The sequence below is a fragment of the Centrocercus urophasianus genome, unplaced genomic scaffold (genome assembly GCF_019232065.1).
Source record: "Centrocercus urophasianus isolate 14NV4802_14NV808 unplaced genomic scaffold, USGS_Curo_1.0 seq_74, whole genome shotgun sequence".
Lineage (NCBI taxonomy): Eukaryota > Metazoa > Chordata > Aves > Galliformes > Phasianidae > Centrocercus > Centrocercus urophasianus.
This window is the reverse complement of record NW_024885355.1, coordinates 1,664,897-1,689,151: the sequence shown is the minus strand read 5'-3', so window position 1 is coordinate 1,689,151 and position 24,255 is coordinate 1,664,897. Positions and strand designations below refer to the sequence as shown.

At 41.9% G+C, this 24,255-nt stretch overlaps 1 protein-coding gene across 1 annotated transcript in view; it reads left to right on the top strand.

Moving 5' to 3' along the window:
* The window catches only part of TENM4 (teneurin transmembrane protein 4), a 594,301-nt gene that overhangs the window by 447,538 nt on the left and 122,508 nt on the right, over positions 1-24,255 (top strand). Inside the window, exons 14-15 of the mRNA XM_042838225.1 lie at positions 2,655-2,855; positions 22,196-22,381. Coding sequence (XP_042694159.1) covers positions 2,655-2,855; positions 22,196-22,381 — 387 coding nt within the window. The remainder of the gene's footprint in view (positions 1-2,654; positions 2,856-22,195; positions 22,382-24,255) is intronic.

Sequence of the window (24,255 nt, the reverse complement as noted above, 5' to 3'; positions counted from 1 at the left end):
CTCCTTCCTCAGTTTATTGGCCAATATTTTATAAGGCATGGGCTAAGCCAGCAAGATGTTAAGGGAGGGGAGCAAATTTAATCAGTGAAAAATGAGAAGTTACTCTTTGGGTACTGCAAAAAAAAAACCCTAATAACTCGTGTGACCAATGAAGCATGAAGCATATTGGGGAAAAGTGTAGAAGAGACTCTAGCCTTGCCTGCTGCATGATTTATCTTCTTGGCAAAGGTTCTGCACAAGGCTGAACTATAAATGGGGCATTTTCTAACCAGAAATGAGACCATTTGGGACATTTTCCAAGCAGCAACACAGATATATGTAAAACTTTTGTTTTTTAAAGTATAGGAGATTTTGTCAGCTCTGCCCTCCTGCCCTCATCTCCGCTTCTCTCAGGGGCTTCTCTCCTGAGCAGCTAAATTTGTCAAGCAGAACTCCCTAAAAATATAACATTGTACTCCAAAACCACTAAGCAATTGATGAAGAAGAAAGCAGAAGCCCCTAATCCTGTCCCAGGGCCCTTGTGCTAGTGCAGAAAGCCTAAAGAGATACAGCTAGTGAGACTGAGATTAAAGTAGCCATTGTGTGTGACATTTTCTGAAAGGGCTCATTTCAACATGAAAAATGGCCTTGGGATTATGATAAATGGGGGGTTCTGACATGCACATTCCCCTCCTATAATCGGCTGTGCTGGAGCCGGGCTGGTGGATTGTCTGCCTCCCGTGATGGAGCCCTCTGTAAAACTCACCTTTTTCCCAATTGACCTTCCGAGGGGATGATGAATTGCCTGGAGGTAGCCTCTTGTCAGTTAGCCTGTGATCTTTGTTCCCTATGTTCAAACCATCTGCTGAGAGCCTACGAGGCTGCTAGTTCCTTTCTTAGTCCTTATCCTGCTTATTACTGCTGAGAAAGAACGGGGCCAGGGCTCCAAGGGTCTCATGCTAAAATTGGCACCTAGCTCCCAGCTCGCTAGCACTGAAGGAGATTTATAGACTCATCCTTTCCAGCCTCTTACCGTTTTCAAGAATTGTTCCAGTTATGATCAGGGCTCCAGGAATCAAAGGGAACTCAAAATGCTCTCGCATGCCTTGGGATAGTAATTGCTGAGCCATTACTTGTCAGAGCAAGGAGGTTTTGCGAATCCAGAGAATTATCAGAGCAGCTGTTGTGTTTCTTTTTAAGGTTTCTGGATCTTAAGCAGGTCACTGGGATTCTTATTAGCTCTTGCAGGAAAAATAGAAGCTGCAAACCTGCTGTATGTGCAGTGGCTGGGTTCTGCTCTTCTGCATTTGAGCCAGGAGCTGAGCAGCTTTCCTCCTGCTCCAGGCCAGACTGACACTTGTCACTGATCCCCAGGGTACTGCCAATGATGGCAAGAATTGCTCTAGGTTGTCCTACATGCTTTTATATATAAACAGGTGATCAACTCCTCCGGTTCTTTTTTAGGAGGGTGTCTGATGTGTTGCATGTTTTGCTCTTGCTGGTGAAACTGTTCCGTGGGTAGAGGAGCTGACAGTTGCCTGCAAAGCACATAACTCAGGACATAAGGACCATGCTGCTGTACCTTGCACCCAACTGAATTCTCTCCAATCTCCTTTGGGAGGAATCTTCCTTCAGGAGGAAGTTTTTCACAAAGGGTGGTGAGGCACTGGAACAGGTTGCCCAAGGAGGCTGTGGATGCCCCATCCCTGGAGGCATTCAAGGCCAGGCTGGATGTGGCTCTGGGCAGCCTGGGCTGGTGGTTGGTGACCCTGTACATAGCAGGGGGTTGAAGCTCCATGATCACTGTGATCCTTTTCAAGCCAGGCCATTCAATGATTCTATGACTCTGTGATTCTGTGATTCTACGATTCCTTTTTAAAACTCCTCTTCTTTAAAAACAGAAGCCATTAAAAAATGCACTCACTGAGCAAAAATAGAAATAGAAGAATACCAATGCACAATAGAAAATATTTTTATTTTAATCCTTACTCCAAAAAAATAGAGGATATGTTTAACCTTAAATGAATGTAACTGTCTATAAAACCTGCATAGATCTCAGCATATTCTTCAATTTAAGCATGTTTTGCTGAGTCAGGGCATAAACTGCTGAGTCCTTCTGTAAAATTCACTCAAAAACTAGAGCTCAGCTTTGAATTCATTACTAAGTGTAATTGAACATACTCTAATAGAGTAAGTGGAGATGCAATATGTGTATAAGAGTATTATTCTAATCTTAATTGATATTAGCCTGTTCTTACTTGGAAGGTCATTTATTGCTGTCGGCCTGAATGAAAGAATGCATTTCATCGTATATTTTTGTCTGTTTTTCATGTGTTTTAGAATCATAGAATCATCGTTTGAGTTGGAAGGAACTCTTAAAGTCCATCTGAGCCAACTCCCCTGCAATGAACAGGGGCACCCATAGCTCCACCAGGTGCTCAGAGCCCCAACCAGCCTGGCCTTGAACGTTTCCAGAGATGGGGCATTTAGGTCTTCTTCCAGTTTGGGGATAGTATCTCCTTGAAGCATCTGTTTTGTGCACAGCGTGGCTTTGCTTTCTGCTTGGAGCCTTGAGATAACTGTAGAAACAAGCTTCTGTAGATTGCAAGCAGGTCGTTTCTTTTTCTGAAATTTACTCCTTTTGTCTGCTTTCCTTTTTTCTTTCTTGCCCATAGTGGATTGCATGGATCCTACCTGCTCAGGACGAGGAGTGTGTGTGCGTGGAGAGTGCCACTGTTCTGTTGGCTGGGGAGGAACCAACTGCGAGACCCCAAGAGCCACGTGTCTGGACCAGTGCTCTGGTCATGGGACCTTCCTCCCTGATACTGGCCTCTGCAGCTGTGATCCTAACTGGACTGGCCACGACTGCTCCATCGGTAACGTCAGCGATGACTGGGGTTGTTTTGGGGGTTATTTAAACTTTGTAAAATACTCAGACTCGGGTCTGCAGAAATAACACTACAGACGCGTCCCTGTGAAGCTCATGTAGGGCACGCCTGGAGGCAGAAATGCCGTAGCTCAACTACATAAATAATTCTGCTTCTATAGCTGAGCACAGAGCAATATAATAAATAACCCCATTAAAGCCACGTAGGCTTGCTATAGTATGTTATACTGCTATGCATGTAATTGATGGTCTGCATATAACTGCTTGTTCTGGTGTTGGTTTTTGATGAATCCTCAGAGCCAACAAAGGTTCTGTTTTGATTTTTAGGAGATAGCTAAATATTCTTTAGGTTGTTGTAAACAACAAGAAACCAGATCTTTAGATCTCTTTTCCTCTCAAGGTTTAAGTGCTGTGATTTTCTAAACTCAACTGGAGCAGGATGAGTGTCTCATGAGGTTTGTATTAAAACATTGTAAGCACTGTCCCTTATCGAGTGAATGAGAAGTTAACTGAGTAGAAGGATTGGACACCACAAGCACCAAGAAAGCAGATCTTTATAGGCAATTTTGTGTAAAGGTCTCAAAATGTGAAATTCCTTCATTCCTAAATGACTGTTCCTAAATGAATTGTCTAAATGCTCAAAATCTGCATCTGGTATCTGAAGTGGAGGCTAAGGAAAAAGTGTTCAAGAGCTTTTCTTTTTTACTTCCAAATGCAGCTAGCTTTTAGATGCCATACTGAAGAATGCTATAATACATTAAATAATCAGAGCCTATGGGGCATTAATCTTTTGGCTTGTGAATACTGTGCTCACAAATAAAAGACTGCAGCAATATCAGCTTCTTTACCTTAAATAGATGGGGTGGAACTAGGCCAAAAATCCAGGGCAGCTCTGGCTAGGCAGTGAAATGGAATGAATTTTCACACACACACAAAAAAAACTATTAGGAGACTGAGTGTAGTAGAAAAATTGCACAAACAACATTTTCACTGAGGAATTACTGTAATGTGTATAAGAAACCAGGTTAATTGCTTGCAAGTATTGTAAGAAAGTGACTTCCAAGGATAGGGCAAACTGAATAAGCTCTTGAAAAGGATGTGAAAAAAAAGCTTCTGTACAGTAATCATTCAGGTCATGTTAGGAAGCTTGTCATGTGGTAAAATTGAATGGGCTGAGGAATACAGCAAAAAGGAGTCCTCCTTGACTGGGGCTAACACTATACAGATCAAAACTTCCACAAATACAGAGGGGGAAGCTGTTGTGCATTGATGAGAGGATACATTTGGTGTCAGACTTTTCCCACAGTAATGTCTTCAGTTCCATACTCTGTGAAGTGCATTTATAAGACCACAGGAAGGGAGAAGGAAGCAGTGTATTTCTAGTGATTTCATAGCGTGGTTCATAATTGAGTCATTATTCTGAGTTTATGTGGAGGTTTAGGGGTTACAGGGATGGATTTAGAAAAATGTTCATTTCTACACGCAAATAGAACTTGCTTTCCCATTGTTAACCTGCAGGGTCGTGTTCAGATGATTTATAAGCTTTCTTTATACTACTTTTATAAATCCATCTAGTGCAAACTTTCTTTGGCAGTGTGAGGTTATTTGAGACAAACTTGAGCATCATTCCAAGACCTTTTTCCTCACCAAGCTGCTTGTAACATTCAGGTTATTGTGCCTCACAGCTAAAATAACAGCTAAGGTGATTTGTAAACTTCCATTTCTAACCCAGACCTTTCTACTGAATTGATGACTTGATTTGAAAGACAGATTTACTCACAGGACGTGTAGTACCCTTCTTGTATGATTAAAACAGAGTGAGCAAGTGTGTTAGTACACGTAGAACCGGTGCCCAGAGTGGGCAGTAGGGGGTCCTCGAAAGAGACTAAGAGAGACAGACTTTATTGTTCTGTAAAATAGGTACAAATCGTGGAAAAATTATGAAGTGAAATACTTAAGTACTTGCATAAATCAGCCCCAGCTCAGCAAAGCAGTTAGAACTGTGTTTACTGCCAGTGAAATCCATAGGACTGTGCCTACAGTGGGTTTTCCAGCTCGTAACACCTTCAAGTCAAGGCTGTTAGCTATCTGAAAGGTACGCTGTGTTCATTTAGGAGGTATCAGCCAGTATGGAAGGAGATTGGAGAAAGTCTTTGGATCACAGACTCGTAGAACATTTTGGGTTAGAAGCAACCTTAAAGATCATTCAGTTCCAACCCCCTGCTGTTGTCAGAAACACCATGTCACTGTCATACATAGAAAGTAAGACTAGGCTATCTCTGAACCTTAGACTCCATGTTTCCATTAAGTAGATGAGTTTCACCTGCCTTTAGAAGCAACCTTAGAGAAATACAGCTTGCTGCATGAAACCCTTTATTTTTTTCACATAATAGTAATACTAGATTCTTCTTTTTCCTGCTTGTGTATCTTTTTTCATTCCACCTTGCCTTTCTCATCATAGACAAGCTGTGCAGCTCAATTTCTCGCGTGTTCTGCTCTACAATGTATTGCAGAAGCAATAAGGTGCCTTTTTAAATTATTTTTTTAGCATTATGTGTGTGCCCACTGCCAGTACATCCATAGCACCACAGAATTTTCAGTCTAGAAAAATGCTTCCTGAGCACATGCTTCCCTTTCTCATGCAAGGCATAGAGTCCTCTTCCCCTCAGTATGCTGTTCTTCTTTGGTAGATTGCCTAGTATAAAGTCGTTTAGTGAAAGGTAGAGAGATAAGTTCAATGAGAACCTGTATGCAGACGAAATGGGCATTTTGAGTTCTCTCTAAAGAGAATGAAATCTCTTACCTTTTGCACCCTTGTGCTGATGTACAAGCAAATACAAAAAGGTCCTTTATAATCCAGTTCAGCTAAAAAGTCAGGGGCAATGCTTAGCACAAGAAGGCTAATTGGGGAACCACTCATCTTAACCCCTTTTCTCCAGAGCCTGCCATTACAGATCCTCTGTATCTTCAGCTTTTGTCATGCTATCTCCCTTCACCTCTTAATGAGCCCTAGCAAAGGACTTTTTCCCCAAGCATGGCAGCTAATAAAGCCATTATAAGGCAGCTCTTTTAACATCATACTGTCTGGGTATGGCAAGAAGAGGGAAATGCCCCCGTGCTGAAACATGAAACAGAACTTATTATGTAATGGAGTCTCAAGCTTGACCTATTTAAGCTCGACCAAATATTTGTGGCTAATCAAGAAGCAGCAAAACACATTAAAGCAGACATTCTTGCTGCAGGTGAGTCATGTTGACTTTGACTGTGTTTGGGGAATGCTGCTTCCCACAGGGATCTCAGTGATGCATCAGTACAATCCCAGGCCCATCAAAACAGTATTATGTTTGGATCCACAATTATACTTACAGGAATTATGTTATCTGATGTTGTCCTTTGCTTTTCTCAGATTTAAAGCAGATTATTTGGCAGTTGACATTTGGCATGCAAGATACTTGCTAGAATCATCTGAAAATTGATTATACAAAGCATATTACAATTCTGTGTAATAAGTATACTGGTTATTTTTTTCTGGACAGTTGATAATGATTGTACATTCACCTGCGTACAGACAAGGATTCCTTCTCAGTCACTCATTCACTTTTTACACAGCTGAGATTCCCTAAAGAGCAATAATAGGAATATTTCTTGGTCCTGAATTGTCAGGATAGATACAAAATCATAGGCTGTACGTTTAATGATGAGAGTTGGCAATGGAAACTGGGATTTTAGTGGGAATCAAGAAAAAAAAAAAAAGAAAGAAATTACAGACTGATAAGTCTAAGAGAGTGTTCCTGCACAAAGATTGAGGCTGAGTTCAGATGCTTGTATCTCATGAAATTAAGCAGTTTGATCCCATCCAGCGCTTCTCTCACCAGTTCTGCTGCTGCTAGCAGTGTTTCTGAGTACTTGTCATTTGTGTTTATGACTGCCCTTGTTCCCCTCTGTGACTTTTAGGAAATACTACTGTCCATTGATTTGCTGCCAGACTTCATGAGGTTTACACTCACAAAGATATTTACACATTTACAATTTACTGTAAGAAATGCTGATTCTCTAACTGTGATGCAGTGTTGCAGAGAACTTTTTCTCAGCTTCTGAGTTACTCCAGTGTCTAGAGATGTGTCTTCAATTTCCTGGGAGAGAATCCCAGTGACCAGGTCACAGAATCACAGAATCACAGAATCACAAGGTTGGAAACGACCTGCAAGATCATCTAGTCCAACCACCCTCCCATTCCTATTAGTACCACAAGCACTAAACCAAAGGAGGGCAGGTCAATGCAGATGCTATAGGCAGTCATCATCTCAAAGCGAAGAATGAACAGGTAGGAGCAATCCAAAGGGATGACAGAGATTTCACAGCCTGACTCTTAGTGTTCATCGATCATTTTTCCAAAGCACTGAGTGCCGAAGCACAGTTTGAGAGGGAGACAGATCTTCTCACCATCCATCCCCTTAGCATTTCTTGGTGGTCTGACCACCATGCCTGGAACAGAAAATCTGGAGATCAGGGCTAAAGGGTCTCAACCCCAGCTCCCTGCTCATCTGATTTTGTTTTCTAGGTCTTCAGCACTCAGTTAGGATTTATACATTTCACTTCTAGAGATGACTGCCAAAATTTTAGGCACTTATCCTAGCCACACTTACTGTGGCTGGAAATGTTGTAAATGTCCTTGATGTTTTTTGATCAAGTTCAGTTTCATGCTGTCCCCTGCTGCCTTAAAACTTCCTTTAGCATTACCAATTTAGCAGAACAGTTGTCCTAGAGAAGAGAAACATATGCAGAAGACTGTTCCAGTTGTAGTTAAGTGAAAATCCTTGAAAGAAAGCTTAATTGAGTCCTCATTGATTTAGCTGCCTCCATATCTGGGTAATTCATGTTCCTTTGGAGCTGTCTGGTTTTCAGTTTTTGAGAGCTCCTCAGTTCTGCCAAATAACTGCAGAAGTCACAGCAGGCATCATGATCACAGATTCCTCAGGAGAGAGGCAATTACAGAGCTGTGGCATTTAACATTAAAAAAAAGAAAGAAAGAAAGAAAGAAAATTGCCTCTTTAGCCTATGCGACCTGTTAAAAAACAGTAATGATCGCATCTGCAACATAATGATCAAACTATTTGGATGTTCACAGCCAGAGGGTTGGTGACAATGGCTCTATGTCCAGGTGGAGGCTGGTCACACGTGGTGCCCCCCAGGTCCATCTTGGGACCAATACTCTTTAACATCTTTATCATTGACAAAGATAGTGGCATTGATTGTACCCTTGGCATATTTGCTGATAACACTAAACTGAGGGGTGCAGTTGACACAATACAGGGGAGGGACACCATTCAGAGAGAGCTGGACGTGCTGGAAAAGTGAGCACACAAGAATGTAATGAGGTTTAACAAGGCCAAGTGCAAGGTACTGCTTCTTGGATTGAGACATTCCCAGGTATGAGTACAGACTGGGAGAAAAACTCATTGAGAGCAGCCCTGCTGAGAAAGGCTTGAGAATTCTGGTGAATGAAGAGCTGGACATAAGCTGGACAGCAGAGTGTGCTTGCAGCCTGGAGTGGCCAGCACTATTCTGGACTGTATCTACAAAGAGGTGGCAGAGGACAAGAGAATTGAGCATGTTCAGCTTGGAGAGGAGAAGGCTCTAGGGAGATTTTGTTGTGAACTTCCAGTAATAAAGGATACTTTAAAGCAGGAGGGATACTGACTTTTTCTGTGGTCTGATAGTGACAGGATAAGGAGGAATGGATTTAAACTAAAACAGGGGAGATTTAGGTTAGATGTCAAGAAGAAATTCTTTGCTTGGAGGTGACGAGACTCTGGCACATCAGCTCAGAGAGACTGTGGTTGCCCTATCCCTGGAGGCATTCAGAGCCAGGTTGGATGAAGCCCTGGGCAGACTGATTTAGTGGTTGGCAACCCAACCCACAGCAAGGGCTTGGAACTGAATGCTCTTTAAGGTTGCCTCCAACCTAGGTCATCTATGATTCTGTGATTCAATAGTTTGCAGATATGCATAGATAAACCCAGCCTCTTTGCAGTGGGGAAGCACTGTGGGTCTCCATTGGGCAGGCAGAAGACCAGCTATTTATCCACCAGTTGAAAAGCAGTCCTCCATGGCTGTACTGCTTTTCACAGTCTGGAAAGTTGGATCAAAAGTGAAAATAGCATGGTGCACATACCCATCTTTCTCTTTGTAGGGAAAAAGCTTTAAATTCACTGCACAGCACATTGAAGTCAATGGAAAAGCTGCTGCTTGTAGGAGTATGGGTCAATTCATGCCCCTTTACAAGTGATGTTTAGATTTAAGATTTTGTATCAGCTAATGGTAGCGGCTGGATTTTTTAGTACTAGTTTTGTTGTAAGAATTAACAGTGGAGAAAATATTTTGGAAAGCACCCAATAGACTACCATAAAGTTGTGCAGTTCATTGAATTAAACATATTTTCTATATTCTAATAAGTAGATAAAGAGACCAAAAGGAATGAACTTTTAAAGAGGAAAGCCAGAGCAAATGCATCTTTATTTCCCAGTGCCTTTTCCCATCTGAAATTGTGCAGATTATTGCATGCCTGTGCACACATACACACAGAAAAATAGTTCTCATATATTTTACCAGACAACATCATATCCCATTGGTCAAACAGCAAGAGGGTTAACACAATATGTGTGATAAAAATTGATTTCCTTGGGCTTATTGGTGTCAACCTTACAAAACAAAGTCTCATGTTAAATTCATGTCATGCCCAAGGCCATCAAGATAAAAAATCCATCCTCAAAAAATGTTCACATAATTCCCCCTCTAGAACATCATTTTCTTCATTTAGGGGTAAGGATGTCTCTGTAAAGGTGGGTGTTACATCAGCTGTCACGTGGAATAGGTCTATTCCTCTCTAAATGAGGGCTGCTCCCCATTAATGCCTGGGGAGTCACTGGTATGTCTTTTTCTTAGGTTTAGAATACATACAAGGGAGAACAAGAGAACTAAACTTCAGAATATGCCATATGAAACTGATGAACATCCATGTATTTTAGATCTTAATGACTTAAGGGAAAGATGAGCAACAATCTGTATGCCAGTGTAAGTGATCTGCCTTCAGCTCATATCTCTTGGAGTTCAGTGAGAAACATTAATCTGGGGCAACTGAAATTATGGGCTTCAAAAGTAGACTTCACTAGATAGCATCAAAATCTGATCTGGTTCAATACTCAAGTTGCAAACCTATTCCCAAAAGCCTTACTTTGTCTCTTAATAGTCATTGAAAGCCAGGAAATGTTTTGTACCAGCAGAGATTTCATCCTCAGCCTCCCAGAACCATAGCATGCTGATTTGTGAACTTGTGATCTTCCCCATTTTATTTGTGTGCTGAGAAGTTTTCTCTCTGAGGAAATAAAGTATGTGCAGAACTGAGCTCATACACAAGGCTATCAGAGGCTCTGCTTTGTGAATTGGGAAGGAATAAGTGAATTGCAAAACACAAAAGTGTTAACAAGAAACTCATCGTTGCACAACATAAAGTGTTTGATGCCATTTGGATTTGGAGTGCAGATTTTAACCTATCCATTCTCAAGGTGAACTCTCCCTTTAAAGTCTTGCAGGGTTTTTATTATTAAAAATAATAATTAAAAAAAAAAAAAAAGCCAAAACATATGAAATAAAACTATTCAGGAATACCCTTTCACTCCCTTTCCCTGTGGTGTAGAGACCCCCACGTGGTGGAGAAAAAAAAGGTAATACTTGAGATGAGCTGTAGTTACTTTTGCTGGGAGTCCACTTCTTCAAAAAAAGTCAGAATATCTTTGTGGTTGGTAGATGAAAAAAAAAAAAACAACAAAAAACCCACATGGTAAGGTGGGGGAAAAATCTCCCAGTGAAACAGAAAGTAGAATCATAGAACCATAAAATCACCGAAGTTAGAAAAGACCTTCGAGTTTGTGCACCCAACCTCCACCTACCACCACCACTTCCCACTAAACCGTGTCCCTCAGTACAACATCTGCATGTTTCTTGAATATCTCCAGGGATGGTGACTCCACCACCTCCCTGGGCAGCCCATTCCAGCACCTGACCGCTTGTTTGGAGAAGAAAGTTTTCCTAACATCCAACTTGAATCTCCCCTGGCACAACTTGATGCCATTCCCTCTAGTCCTATCTCTAGTTACACAGGAAAAGAGGCCAACCCCCATCTCACCACAACCTCCGTGCAGGTAGTTAAGGTCTCCCCTGAGTCTCCTCTTCTCCAGACTAAACAATCCCTCAGCTGCTCCTCGTAAGACTTGTGCAGCTTGTGTTTCAAACATGAATTTACACTTACAGCCTGATCGTTGAAAAATAGGCTTAGCTCATTCCCCTGGGCAACCAGAGATCCATCAAACTTCTCTCATCTTTGGGATCTGTTTAGAATCTTACTTCTAGCCACTTCTCACAGCAGTGTTGATACAGGGACCAAGGGAGAGACTGAAGGAACTTAAAACTTGCCTTCTAGCTTTCGTTTCAAACTTGGCCAAAAGCAGTGGAAGTGGTGAAGTCATCGTCTGTCTCTGGCCATTAGATCACAAAATGTTTGGTCTGATTAGATCATGTCTCAGGCTTAGAACAGTGTAGGTTCAGTGGTGTGAGAAGCAGTCCCAAGTCTTCAATGACCTTAGGCTTCTTTCTCTCATATCAGTTCTTCTAGCATCAGTTCCAAGTTATGGACCCCTCATAGGGCCATAGGAATCTGTTCCATTTTTCTGTTTATTTTCTACGATAATTAGAGCTAATTCCCAGCACTCCAGTTTTAGTTCAACATTCTTTCCTATTTCCAGTGTGACCTCAGCAGTCACACCATGAGCTCAAAAGTTCTTTTATTTGGATCAATTACCTTCTGTGTTGTGGACTTTTCTGGCTGAAAACAGCATGATATACCAGACCATGTTACCCAGGTTAACTTGGGTAATATAAAGAATAAAGGATTTACAGCACCACAACAAGCTGCTACATTCCAGGGCTAAATCAAGTCAGTGTTAAAACTGTGTTTTGAGGATAGCTAAGCAATCTGCTTGATTGCTTGTATCAGTGAAAACGTATGCATCTCTGATGACCAAATTTTGGCTACTTCTCTATTTTTGAATGGAGGAGCCTTACAGTTTTTAGACTTACATCTTTTGACCATATAGATGTCCTCACAGTTTAGTGTGTCTAGAGCATGGCTTCAGAATATTTCCTCTTTTGATAATAATATTGCTGGCGTATCAAGAAGATGGATACTTGTGTGTAGTCATCTACCCTGATGGAGTTAAATCAAGACTCTTCCCTTTAACTTCACTTACTTGTCTGGGAAAGGATGGTCCTACCTACCATGGCATGGCTTCTGCACTGGCATTAAGTCAGTTCCATGTTGGTGGTAGTGGTTCCTGCCACTGTGACCCTACACTCTGACCCTACTGGAGTTCATGTTGTCTAGAACATGATACCCCTTCTGCAATGTGTTTCTGGGTGTTTCCAGCTTTCCGAAGTCATGTTTTGTCCCAGTATAAAATGGATGAGATGAAACATTAGGGGAAAATATCTCAGAGTCAGTAACACAGAATAATATAACCTAGAATAAAGTAACCTAAGACCAGAGATCATCATGCAGTGTATCAATGGCTGTTGAAGACTGGTAATCCATGATATAAAAGCCTGACTGAAGTGTATACAGTGGATTTAGTATTACTTATCTGCCCCCTACGAGTCACAATTTGCACTAATGAGCACCTTTCTAATGAGCTTGACAGATAAAAATTTGGAAGGGTTTTGGAGAAAGCATTTCTTCTCCATAAAGGAAAAATGTTCCAGACCAGAGCAGAGGCATATTGGCAGCATAGAGGATACATCCCATTTCCATGGATAGACAGACATCTCTGGATATGTCAGCTCCACACATTCCGTACGTGTTCAGTGTCTCTTTCTGACAAAGCAAGGAGAAATAACAGTGATGTTTCAAAGTTCATAGAAGCATAAAATCATAGGATGGCCTGGGTTGAAATGGACCACAATGCTCATCCAGTTTCAACCCCCTGCTATGTGCAGAGTCACCAACCACCAGCCCAGGCTGCCCAGAGCCACATCCAGCCTGGCCTTGAATGCCTCCAGGGATGGGGCATCCACAGCCTCCTTGGGCAACCTGTTCCAGTGCCTCACCACCACTTGTGTGAAATATTTCCTCCTAAAGCTCTCCAGTAAAAAGTTGTCTGAGGTAAAAGAAAAACCTGTATAGTGCTGAGCTCAGAGTTAGGAAAGCCCAAGCAAATCTTGTAATTACTTATGCACACACATTAGAAAGTGCTGTTAAATTTATTTTAGACAAAACCAAACTGCACAGAATTAAGAAATAAATTAGTTCTTTTTAATGATTGTAAGCATGAGCAAAAGGCTTTACTGTCAAATGATCTCTTTATGGACACTGGGAGGAAATTAACATCAGCCTAGAGAAGAATCCATCTTAGGAACGCCATTTAATGCTGTAGGAATTGTTTCTTCTTTGGGAAGCTTTAACTCACATCCTGGAAAGTGCAGAGATCTAATTGAACTTCAGAGAGGAAAACATGATCCTGTACTTTGGGATATTTATTTTCATTCAGCAGATCTTAGCTCTGAGACTGAAGGCTGTCAGTACCTGGCATTTCATGTCCTGCTATTCAACAGCAAGACACAGTTTCAAATAAAGTTCAGAATAATAAATAAAGGGAAGATTGACAGGAATACAAAAGTAAATCACAGCTATAAAGGAGATGCCACAGACAAAATGTGATGGTCAGTCACTAACATTTAAGTCAAGAATGAAAATGGGTATAAATAGTGTAGAAAATAGAGGCAGATAAAAGACTGCAGACCAGTTTAATGGAATTTCATCTCACAGAGTCATAGCATTTCAGATGGAAACTGGAAAACCTTTATGCAAATATGGAGCAAGCTGAAATTGCACTTAGAATGGAGATTTTTTTTTTCTTAAATTCATGGCAGCTGTACCACTGTACATTGTGCAGCCATGTAGGATGGCTAAGATCCATTGCTATGGGGATTGCTAATGACTCCTATGCTCACAGTTGCTGTTTCCCACGAGTCCCCCTATGCTAGGTATTGTACATTTACAGCACAAAAGACTCAGTCTTGAACAAGCAGATATAAGTGGATGGAAATGACCAAACCCAACTCATTCTTTGCTCCTTATAGGGTTCAAAGGCAGTTCCCAGGGCACTTACAAGGCAACTCTCCTGGATCTGCCCAGCACCAGCTGAGAAGCAGCTCTGAGAACTTTAAATCTCAAAGTTAACTCAGAGCCACTGAGATTCCTGAACCAAGTCCCTGGAGAGATGACACCTAGAAAGGGATTTGCAGAAACCTTTCAGTTAAACACAAGGCTGCTTATGCAAGCAAAGATCTGAATAATGAGACAAGAGTGAGGGAAAGAGCTGAAGCAGCATTAAGCTTTTGTGCCTGGCTGAGGGACAGATAGGTACCTTCTTTTATCAGGCATTTCCACAAAACTTGGTCCTGCATAAATGCTCCAGAAGGGCTTCAGGTGCAGCAGGTTAAAACCTAGGTGTCCCAAATCACCCTTGGAAGCCCTGCTGCAGCTTTACCCAGTGAGGAATGATAGCAGAGCTGATGGATTCATTTTCTGTCTCTGGAGGGCATCCTTTAATCTCAATTTCATCATTCATGGAAAGAAAAGACATAACTGTTACCTTAACTACCTTACAGGTATATTCTGAGCTGTGTAACTGAGATCCTTGGGCAGGGTGGAAAGGCAGAAAGTTGTCCCAGTAGCAGCGGTTCAACGGCATTTATAAAAGCAAACAGCTTTTCTGCTTAGTGATATAAACAATAATTAAGGATTAGTATTACTTACATAATTTATATATTTTAAATAAGAGAAAGTAAACAGCTTATTTGTATAAAGGCATTAAAAATCTTGCATACAGCTCTTAAATTTATTGCCCGAGGTAATAATTATCACTTACACATTACCACTACCTAACTAATCAATACATTTTAAAAACAAAAAGTCAACACTTCATTTGTATAATGGCATTAAATTATGCAGACCTTGCTTTGGGTCATAAGCTCTGAAGGACAAGAGAAATGACCTTCAAGCAGTGGCATCCACGCACTGCAGGCCTGCTCCCAGTGCTTAGTGGAGAGAGATGCTCTTCAGAGAACTCCATGCTTGGATGGCACGCTGGGACGGCAAGGACAGAGAATTCAGATCTCCCTTTTGGTGCTTTGTCTTGCTCTGCAATTTGAACTTCTCATTACGATGTTTTTTAAGATGTTTTGAATAGCTAATTAGCATTGTGCTATCTTCAGTTTCAACCCAGCAGTTCAGCAGTTCACTCCAGAGTTATCAAATCACATAAACCAGAGTTTCATCACACTGGAAATTATGTTTCATTACTAAGCATGTATTTAGCACTCATGCTGATTATGGATCTTTTGTTTCTCACCATCCATATCTCTCTATCAGATGCTTTCCAGAAACTCCCCCTGATTTGCCTTCTAAAGCAAAGGCAGGTTGAGAAAACAAGGCTTAGCACTTCACCAACTATTGCCTTTTAGCTCTGAGAGGTGCCCCCCTCCTGTGCCTCTTTTCTGGAAAAATCTGAGGCTGGAAATTGCCTCGGATGAGCCAACTTAGAATTGGAAAATCCCAGTTAAGACAGATTTTTAATTATTAAATTTTCTATTAATGCGTTGAAGGTCAGTGGAACTGCCCCAGTTTTCAGGGAGCTCTGAGCAATTTCGCCTGATCTAATATTTTAGCACTAAATCCATATTTATTAAAGGATTTAGCAGGCAGGTCAGAAGCTGCTAAATCTCTGATTCTGCATCACATGAATGCTAAAGAAAAATTTCATCTGCATTGCTGTTCTCTAAGCTGGAGAGCTTTAAACTGTTGTCAAGCCAATTTTAGGATTTTAGGGTAGAGGTAAACATGTAAAAATGGATTTGCCATAAATTAAGCACAAATTGACATCATTATCCCTCTTTCTCAACCCAATTCTTTAATGTAATGTGAAAATAATATGAAAGTCTGGATTACTCCGCATCCTGTGTTGGAAGCCACGTGGATACCACGTCTGTTGTATCAATTAAAAAGGGCAATGAACAAAGCATTACATTGGTGGCTAGTGTTTGATAGATTTCTTTTCCCATTTTTCTTCTGAAATATCAAAGGCAGCACAGCAGATGTTTTATTCTTAAGAGGGTCGGGTTTTTAGCATGATATGCAAAATAAAAAAATAAAAATTAAAAAAAAAAGGAGAGAAAAAAATCAGGTACAAGGTTTTTATTTGTATGAATAATTGCTTTAGTATTCTTATTTCTGAGCTGTTGTTAATGGACTGTGACCTCATTACACCTAGCACAGTGCAAATGCAGAACACAAAGCATAATCCTGGCCTCAGATAGCTGAGATCCATAAGCATTAAGCAAACAACAGCCAGAGACATGCTGACAGAGGCAGAGCAAAAGCAGAACACAATTTTGGTCCCTGCAATACACAGCAGTTAAGGTGTATCAGTGGCCACTGTCAAGATTTTGATGGGTTTCCAAGGTGGTTTCAGATTTTAAGAAAGCCCTGAGCAATACTGAGGCAGCTTTACAGACCAGAGGAAAGATGTCTCTCCTCAAATATTGAGGGGATAAGGCAAAGAAAAACAACAACCCAACACATTCGTGCAAAAAGTAACCAGCAGGCAGTAGTCTGTTCTCCTAGGCAGGTTCCCAGCTGGGACGAGCAGTGGTGAAATAGAGTAGGTCTTGAAACAGAAGACAAATAAAATCTTATTTATTATTTGCATGAAAAATAACCATAATCCTGTTAGAAAAAGGAGAGATCAAAGCTCTTGTTTCATCTGGGGTTGTTAGCTGACAGCCAGCTGAACATGAGCCAGCGGTGTGCCCACGTGGGCACGATGGCCAGCAGCACCCTGCCTTGCATCTGCAATAGTGGAGCCAGAAGGAGCAGGAGGTGATCAACCCTCTGCACTTGGCACTGGTTTGTACTGGTACCTTGAATGCTGTGTTCAGCTTTGGGCCTCTCACTACAAAAGAGACATTGAGACCCTGGAGTGTGACCAGAGAAGGGCAACAGAGCTGTGAGGGGTCTGGAGCACAAATCTAATGGGAAGTACTGAGGGAACTTGGATGGTTCAGTCTGGAGAAGTGGAGCCTCAGGAGAGACCTTCTTCTCCCACTTAACTAGTGATAGGATGAGAGGGAATGTCCTCAAGTTGTGTCAGGGGAGGTTCAGGTTGGGTATTAGGAGAAATGTCTTCTCAGAAAGAGTGGAAATGCAGAGGCACCGGCTGCTCAGGAAAGTGGTGGAGTGACCATCCCTGAAGGGTTCAGGAAAAGAGCAGACATGCCACTGAGGCAAATGGTTACTGGGCACGGGGGGGTGGGTTGATGGTTAAACTAGATGATCTTGTGATCTTTTCCAACCTTAATGGTTCTGTGATTCTATAATCCCTGAACAGTATTATCTTCTTCCAAGAATCTGCATGGATGAATCACTCCAAACTCAAAGTCTAGGTAATTCCTTCAGAGGTGCACGGGCTGATTGTGCCTTGTAAAAACAGTGAGATTCACATCCACATTTAGAATTGGGCAGAGTTTGCTAGACTCCCAATTTGCTCAGAAGATCCCCTTCCTCCAAGAGACTCCAAGGCTCCATGGGCTGGATGGCTATAAGAAGTAAAACACAATGCCCCACTAGGAAGGTATAAAGCATGGCTAATCTATTCATACAAACTGTAAAAGAGATTAGAGATGAAAGGAAATACTTAGTCACCTTTTGGGAACAGCTGGTGTGAAAATATTTAACAGTCAGTGCTTTTATGCACAAGCACTGCATCCTCACTAAGCTTAAATAGGCAGAGCAATGTAATGCAGCCAGCAAGTCTGTGAACACTAGTATGGGAGAATTAACAGCTTTTCTTCTCATTTGCTCACATAGATCAGATGTTAGCTAATCATGTCCTCTAATTTTAACAATGGAGTTGGGAAATGTACCAAAAAAAAATACATCTTGTATTAAGAACGGAGGTGGCAAATTCTATCTCTGGGACTGATAGACAGAGGAACGATTCACCCATCCTCTTTTGCAAATCAGCCTTAGTAGGCTGCAAATCAGCCTTCAGCTACCCGGAAAGATCTGGATTTGAGTGCAAACTTCATCTGAAATCCATTTTGTTCATTTCTTTGAGTGCCACCAAATAAAGTAAAAGCTTCTCAGGCAGTTTAATCACCTATGAGATATCTGTGAGCGTTTAGAAGCTCCATGTTATAAGGGCTGATGCATACAGCGCGATGTGCATAGTAGGGCTGTTCATATTGAATGGTTCCCATCTATCCTAAAACTGGCAGCTAAATGGAAGATTCAGTTTTGAGAGTTCCTGGCTCCTGGTTCCCTGTCAGAAATAATTAAACTGCATGTTAGGGAGACTGTCATAAGCAGTTTTCTTCACAAGTGTTTTTCACAGCTGAGGTTCCCTATTACAGTTTTTGGGGTCTGGGGATGCACACTTATGTGTCCTGTGCTGTGTGTTCACAACCTGGAGCTTGCACTCTCAATTGGGGTCCCTGCAAGTAGGAGATGAACCCCCAAACATCCCCAGCATTGCAGTTCTGGATTGGGCTCAGATCTTGTTGCAGGCCATAAACACATGGCCTCGGCCTGTTCCCTGACAGCACACTGTCTGAGAAATGGTTCAGTCCAGATGTAAACATCCCCATGGGTTTTCCATCCCTTTTCATAGGATTGTCTCCACAGAGATTCTGCCTTTCAGAAAGAGCTTTTTTTTATTTAATCTCTTCACCATTTTTGAATGTCACTCCATTATCCTCGTTTCACACCTTTAAATAACTCCAAGAAGGCTTCTGAATATCACTCAAAATAGCTTCCTTTTGTCCCTGCTTTTTATTTTCTTTTTTTTCTTTCTTTTTTTTTTCTTTTTTTTTTTTTTTCCCAGCTTGTAGATAAGATCTTATCTTCCATGAGCTGTCATTTCCCTGAAAGACAGGACACAAGACATTAGGATATCCTGGAGGTCCTGTGCTGGTCACAGAGTTCACATGTACATGCAGACCCATCAATACGCTTCTTTGTGTCTTGTTTGTCTGTGAAATTGGAAATAACAAAACATAAAAAAAAATCCACTACTATTCAAACTGATTAATATCCTCGCACAGAAGAGAAAATCTTGAATAGACAGCAGGAAAGTCTTTAAAATGTCATTACGGACTTTTGGAGTCAAAAGGGGAGAAGCCCTCTGAGTTGCCAATGTTCCTGCCCACTGCTGGAGCCCAGGAGATCCCTCAGGACACCTGGCTGCACTGCTGTGTGCAGTGAGCAGAGAGGGGCTGGGGGCTGCTCCTGGGGGAGCTCCAGAAGCCCTGGTTGTGATGCTGGGCACCCTGCTCCGAGTGTCTGGGCTGGGAGCCTGAGGTGCCTCCAGCCTTAAACGTTCTGTGATTCTATGAATTTGAGGTATAAATTTCAGCACACATGAATAAAGAATGCAAACTAGTAAGCTGAGGAGCTGCTCCAATCCAACACTAGAGAAGTCCCCTAGTGAGACTGATGAGAAGCAGTAGAGACCACAGCAATACTTTTCTCATTTGGGTTGAAGTACCAGCAGTCTCAAACAGTATTTTCTTAGGCGTTTCTTCTCAGCTTGTTGGAATTCTAGCATCATAAATCTAGCTTTCAATTTAAATCTGCTGTTTCCTTTATCCTCCCCCTGACTTTGTTCATCAGGTCAGCCAAGGAAAACCAACTTCTTTCTTTCCAGTGCAGCTTTAGTACTGCAGTAACTGACGCATCCTATGTGTTCACATACCACCCTGATCAGCCCACTCTCCATTGCAATGCTGTCTGGCAATCAGGGAGAAGGGCAGAAAGCACACATCTGGGCTGCAGCCCTTGAACAAGCCAATAATTGCACCATCCCTTCTGTTTGTAATGGGCATGGTAGTATGATATTACCTCCCTTGCATCTAGGAGCTGTGCAAATCAGTGTCTCAATGCCAAATGCAAAGTAAAAACTTCTGAAAGCAACGCTGGAGTCCTTGTGCACACATGACTTAAGCATTTCACAGTGTAACTTTGACTGACTTCCAAGGAGGTTTATGTTAGATTCTCTTACATTTAGTCAGCAAGTAGTATTTTCAAAATACTGCCTCACATCCATGATTTAAGCACCTAAGGAGCCCAGATACTTTGCATGTTTAACGCTCATGGCAAAGAAATGTTCTCAGTGTCCTAAGCATGTTTGAACTCCAGTTCTTTCATTGCAGACTTACGTATTTAGTAACTAGTGTCCAAGAGCATTTGGAGGCATCTGAGCTACTGCAGTAAAAAGAGTTGAACTAAATGACCTTTAAAGGTTCCTTCCAACTCAAAAGACTCTGTGATACTGTGTTTGGCTAGAAAAGGTTCTACTACCCTGAGCTGAAGTAAGGGGGAAATGCATATTGTGTTTGTGTTGCATTTGGAAAATCAGACTTTTGTTGACATGCAAAACACTGTTGTCATTGCTCTCACAGTCTGTCTCAGCATGAGGGGCTGAAGATTATTTGCAGCCCTCTCCTATGGGCTGGTACAAAGCTTTCAAGGAAGGGTGTGTTCCAACCCCACGTCACGAGTGTGCCAAACTCCTTGAACAGCCCAAGCTTCCTCCTACTGGTGGTATTAATTAGCAAAACGGTAATGCAAACCTATGGAAGGCTGAATTTCAGTCAGGTGTGATGTTAATGCAGGCTGAGTAGTTTTGAATATTTTATGTGCGGCCAGTGACCTGAAGTAAATGTCTTGTATAATACCAGTCTCCCCACCACCACAAGCCTCGAGGCCTGAGTTCTTTGCTTAGTATGCTCTAAGGCACAAAGAGAGGCACTGGGGATGGGCTGGCACAGACAAGTGTCTGAGATATTCACTCTGGGGAAACAGGAGTGGGAGAAAAAGAGAGAAAATGTGCTCTGCAGGGTACCCTACCACCCCTTCATAAGCCCAGCTCTGCTCAAAATTTTGTCTGTTCACATCTTCTTTCCATTCTCCCCAAAGGGAACTGTGTCCCTGCACTATACAGTCTATAAGTGGCTCAGACAAGCTATGGCTTTGAATACAAAACGTTTGGGAGAGTTTACCTCAGTTTAGGTGCAGAAGTCAGAGAGGAGGCAGATCACTGAAATGCACTCTGAATTGCCACTGGGATTGAAAACAGGAGAGTGCAGTCTGCATATGAGATTGAAAGTGAGCAGCCAGGTGATGAGAAGAAGAAATAACATCATTTCATTTCATCAGTGGTATAACAACATGTTGGTATTTGGCTGTAATTTTTTTCAGTGAAATCAGTGCTGTGTAGTGGCAGTAACAGATACTTTAACACCTAAGCCATGGGTATCTGTTCTCCACCAGACCTCAGTTTTTCCAGACACGTACAGTGCAGATGAAGCACGGTGCACTCCTCCAAATCCATGCCAAGGCCTTGTGAGGTTTTAGCCAAATGCTTGGTTCTGGGTCTAAATGCTATATGCCTATCTGTGTCATGGTGCTCACTGGGGCTCACAGAGGGTGGAAAGGCCAGCACCTCTGAAAAGTCAACGTCCTTTAGCTCTTCTCTTTTTAGGAGGTGATTACTGAAACACTCCTGACTCCCCTCTTCCATTAACTCCAATAAGACTTGGGAACAAGCACCATCCTACAAACCCCAGAACATGGAGGTACCTCCAGATCCCTGAGAAGAGATTTTTAATGGGGTGGCAGGAGAACAGAGACAGAGGAGATGAGCATACTCAGCATAAATAGAAATATTCTGTATTATACAGAATATTAAACAGAGGAAGGATTTAATGAATCCCATCCCCAGAACAGTGGGTTAACAAGCCATAAACAGGTTCTGCCAGCACTTAACTTCAGCATCGATGGTTTATCAGCACATTGTTTCCACACTTAACCAAATTTTAATTAAATGTGACTTGTGTTCTGCTTATTGGAAGAGCCTTCCCCCTCGGATTTGGCGATCACAAAAGCTCGAGGAGTGCAAGAGGATAAGAAAGCAAATAGGGGGATCAATCACAGCAGACCTCTGCAATCCACATCCGTCCCTTTTTTTTGTAATATACTTATTAGATTCTTATTGTCTGGAAGGATTAGTGTTACGGGCTCCAGGAATTCCTTTCATTGCCCCGTAAGGCGAGGTAGTGAAGTGTGGCTTCTTTTCTTCACAATAACATTCTGGATTTTTCCCCCCCCCCTCCCTTCTCTCCACCCTTATCCCCTCCTCTCTCTTCTCTCCTCTCCCACAGAGATTTGTGCAGCAGACTGCGGAGGACACGGAGTTTGCGTCGGAGGCACCTGCCGCTGCGAGGAGGGCTGGATGGGCACAGCCTGTGATCAGAGAGCGTGTCACCCACGCTGCAATGAGCACGGGACGTGCCGGGATGGCAAGTGTGAATGCAGCCCGGGCTGGAACGGAGAGCACTGCACTATTGGTAGGGAGAAAGAAAAACCGACTGCTTTTCAAAGAGTAATCGATGATCAGGGAGGAGGAAAGACGCATGTTTAATTGAATGTGTGTGACTTAGTGTAGCATGAGCACCTTTGTTCTTGGATTTCAAGTTCTGACATCATACATCTTCACGTGGGAGCAAAATGTCCTTTCATTTGTTGATGACGTGGTGAAATGTGTCTTTTATTATCAGACTCAAAATACACCTATGTGGTGTTTGATCTGGAGACAAGCTGTCAAATGGCAGCTAGGTGCTTTCGGAACATCCTGCTTTGCCTCTCTCAAAAGGTCTTTCTGTGGCCTTCAAAACTTCTCCCTAGGATGTCGGTAGCTTAGAAACATGCTTCTTGTTTGAAGCTTTCCTTCCCTTAATTTGCTCCATTATTTGCACTGCCACTTTGCTTGGAAGCTGCAATCGGGCAGGTTCTGCCTGGTATTGAACACTGCCTTGCATGCCTCCTGTCTGCTCTGCTATCTTTCTAACCATTTTGTTGTCCTCTCTGTTCGGTTCTGTATTCCTTATGCACCTGGCACTTACCTTGAGCTCCCAGTGGCATGTCTATTTTTATTAGTAGTAAGATACCATCAATATACTGAAATCATGCAAGAAATACAATTCCTATGTTAAGCAGTTTGCAGCATCCTTAATGAATGGGCTTCTGTTTGCCTTCCTCCTTCATCTCACTGAACTCTTTGATGCACTTTTCCATTTTCTTCTGACTGTCACACACTTTAGTCTCCATTCCATAGTCACGCTATAAAATCAGGAGCATTATAACTCCCCAGACACTGTTTGTTTTACATTAATGGAAAACTAATTGAGTTGATCCAGTTCCACTGTCAATAATTCCAGTGTGAACCTGAAGAATCTCAGTCAACTTTAGGAGAGTTATTTCAGAGTGAGAATTCCTCTCCAGGCACTTTGTTTCAATCAGCATGGCTTTCCTTATGCAGCGATACCTATAAATCACACTGCAACAGAATTGACCACAAGCAATACCTGGGCAAAAGTTAACATAGTCATCCTCGTAGATGATCAGCTCAGTTGCATGTAGTCATCCACTCGTGTTGCTTGAACATCAGGTAAGCTTGCACACATAAAGGCAGGCGGCAAATGGAGCCTGATCACAATATTTTAATTCCAGCATTAGGATAATGGTTCAAACCATATCTGTGGCTCGATTCCACTTATCATTTATTTATGCTAATGTCACCCTACCACATTATGGTCTCCACATGTATCCCTTAATGAAAAATATCTAGCTCTAAAAACTTCCTCTGTCTCATTAGACATTACATTCTTTCTGCTTTCTTGTCTATGTCCTTAACAGCTTTCATTTCTTTTCATGAGGAAGGCATTAAAAAAAAAACAAAAAACGAAAAAAAAACCTCACTTAAATGACTTTAGAATGAAAAGGGAGCAGGCCTGTGTTAATTGGAATCCTGTGTTTTTGTAATATTATTTTATAGCCTTGTGTTCAAGCACTTTGATTTGGAAAGCTACACAGATTCATGAAAGAGTTTTAAAAGAGAAAAAAAAATGTTCAGCAAAAAGGCACCGAATCCAGGGGACAATTTTATGTGAAAGGCATTTATGCACACAAAGCCTGATTCATTCCCTCAGTGCCATTTTATTAGTTCTCTTGCAAAACCAAAATGCCACTAGTTCAGTGTATGATATTTCTCCGCCCGGGCTGATTTCAAACAACAAGCTTTTATCTTTCCTGGTAATTAAATTTACCCCATTATTTGTGCTATTCCTCGCTCTAAACATGAAGAGTCCTTGTTATCCTGGGAAAGGCCAGCACCGCAATGCAGTCAGCACTGAGATTTTAATGGTGCACACCGTCGTTGTGT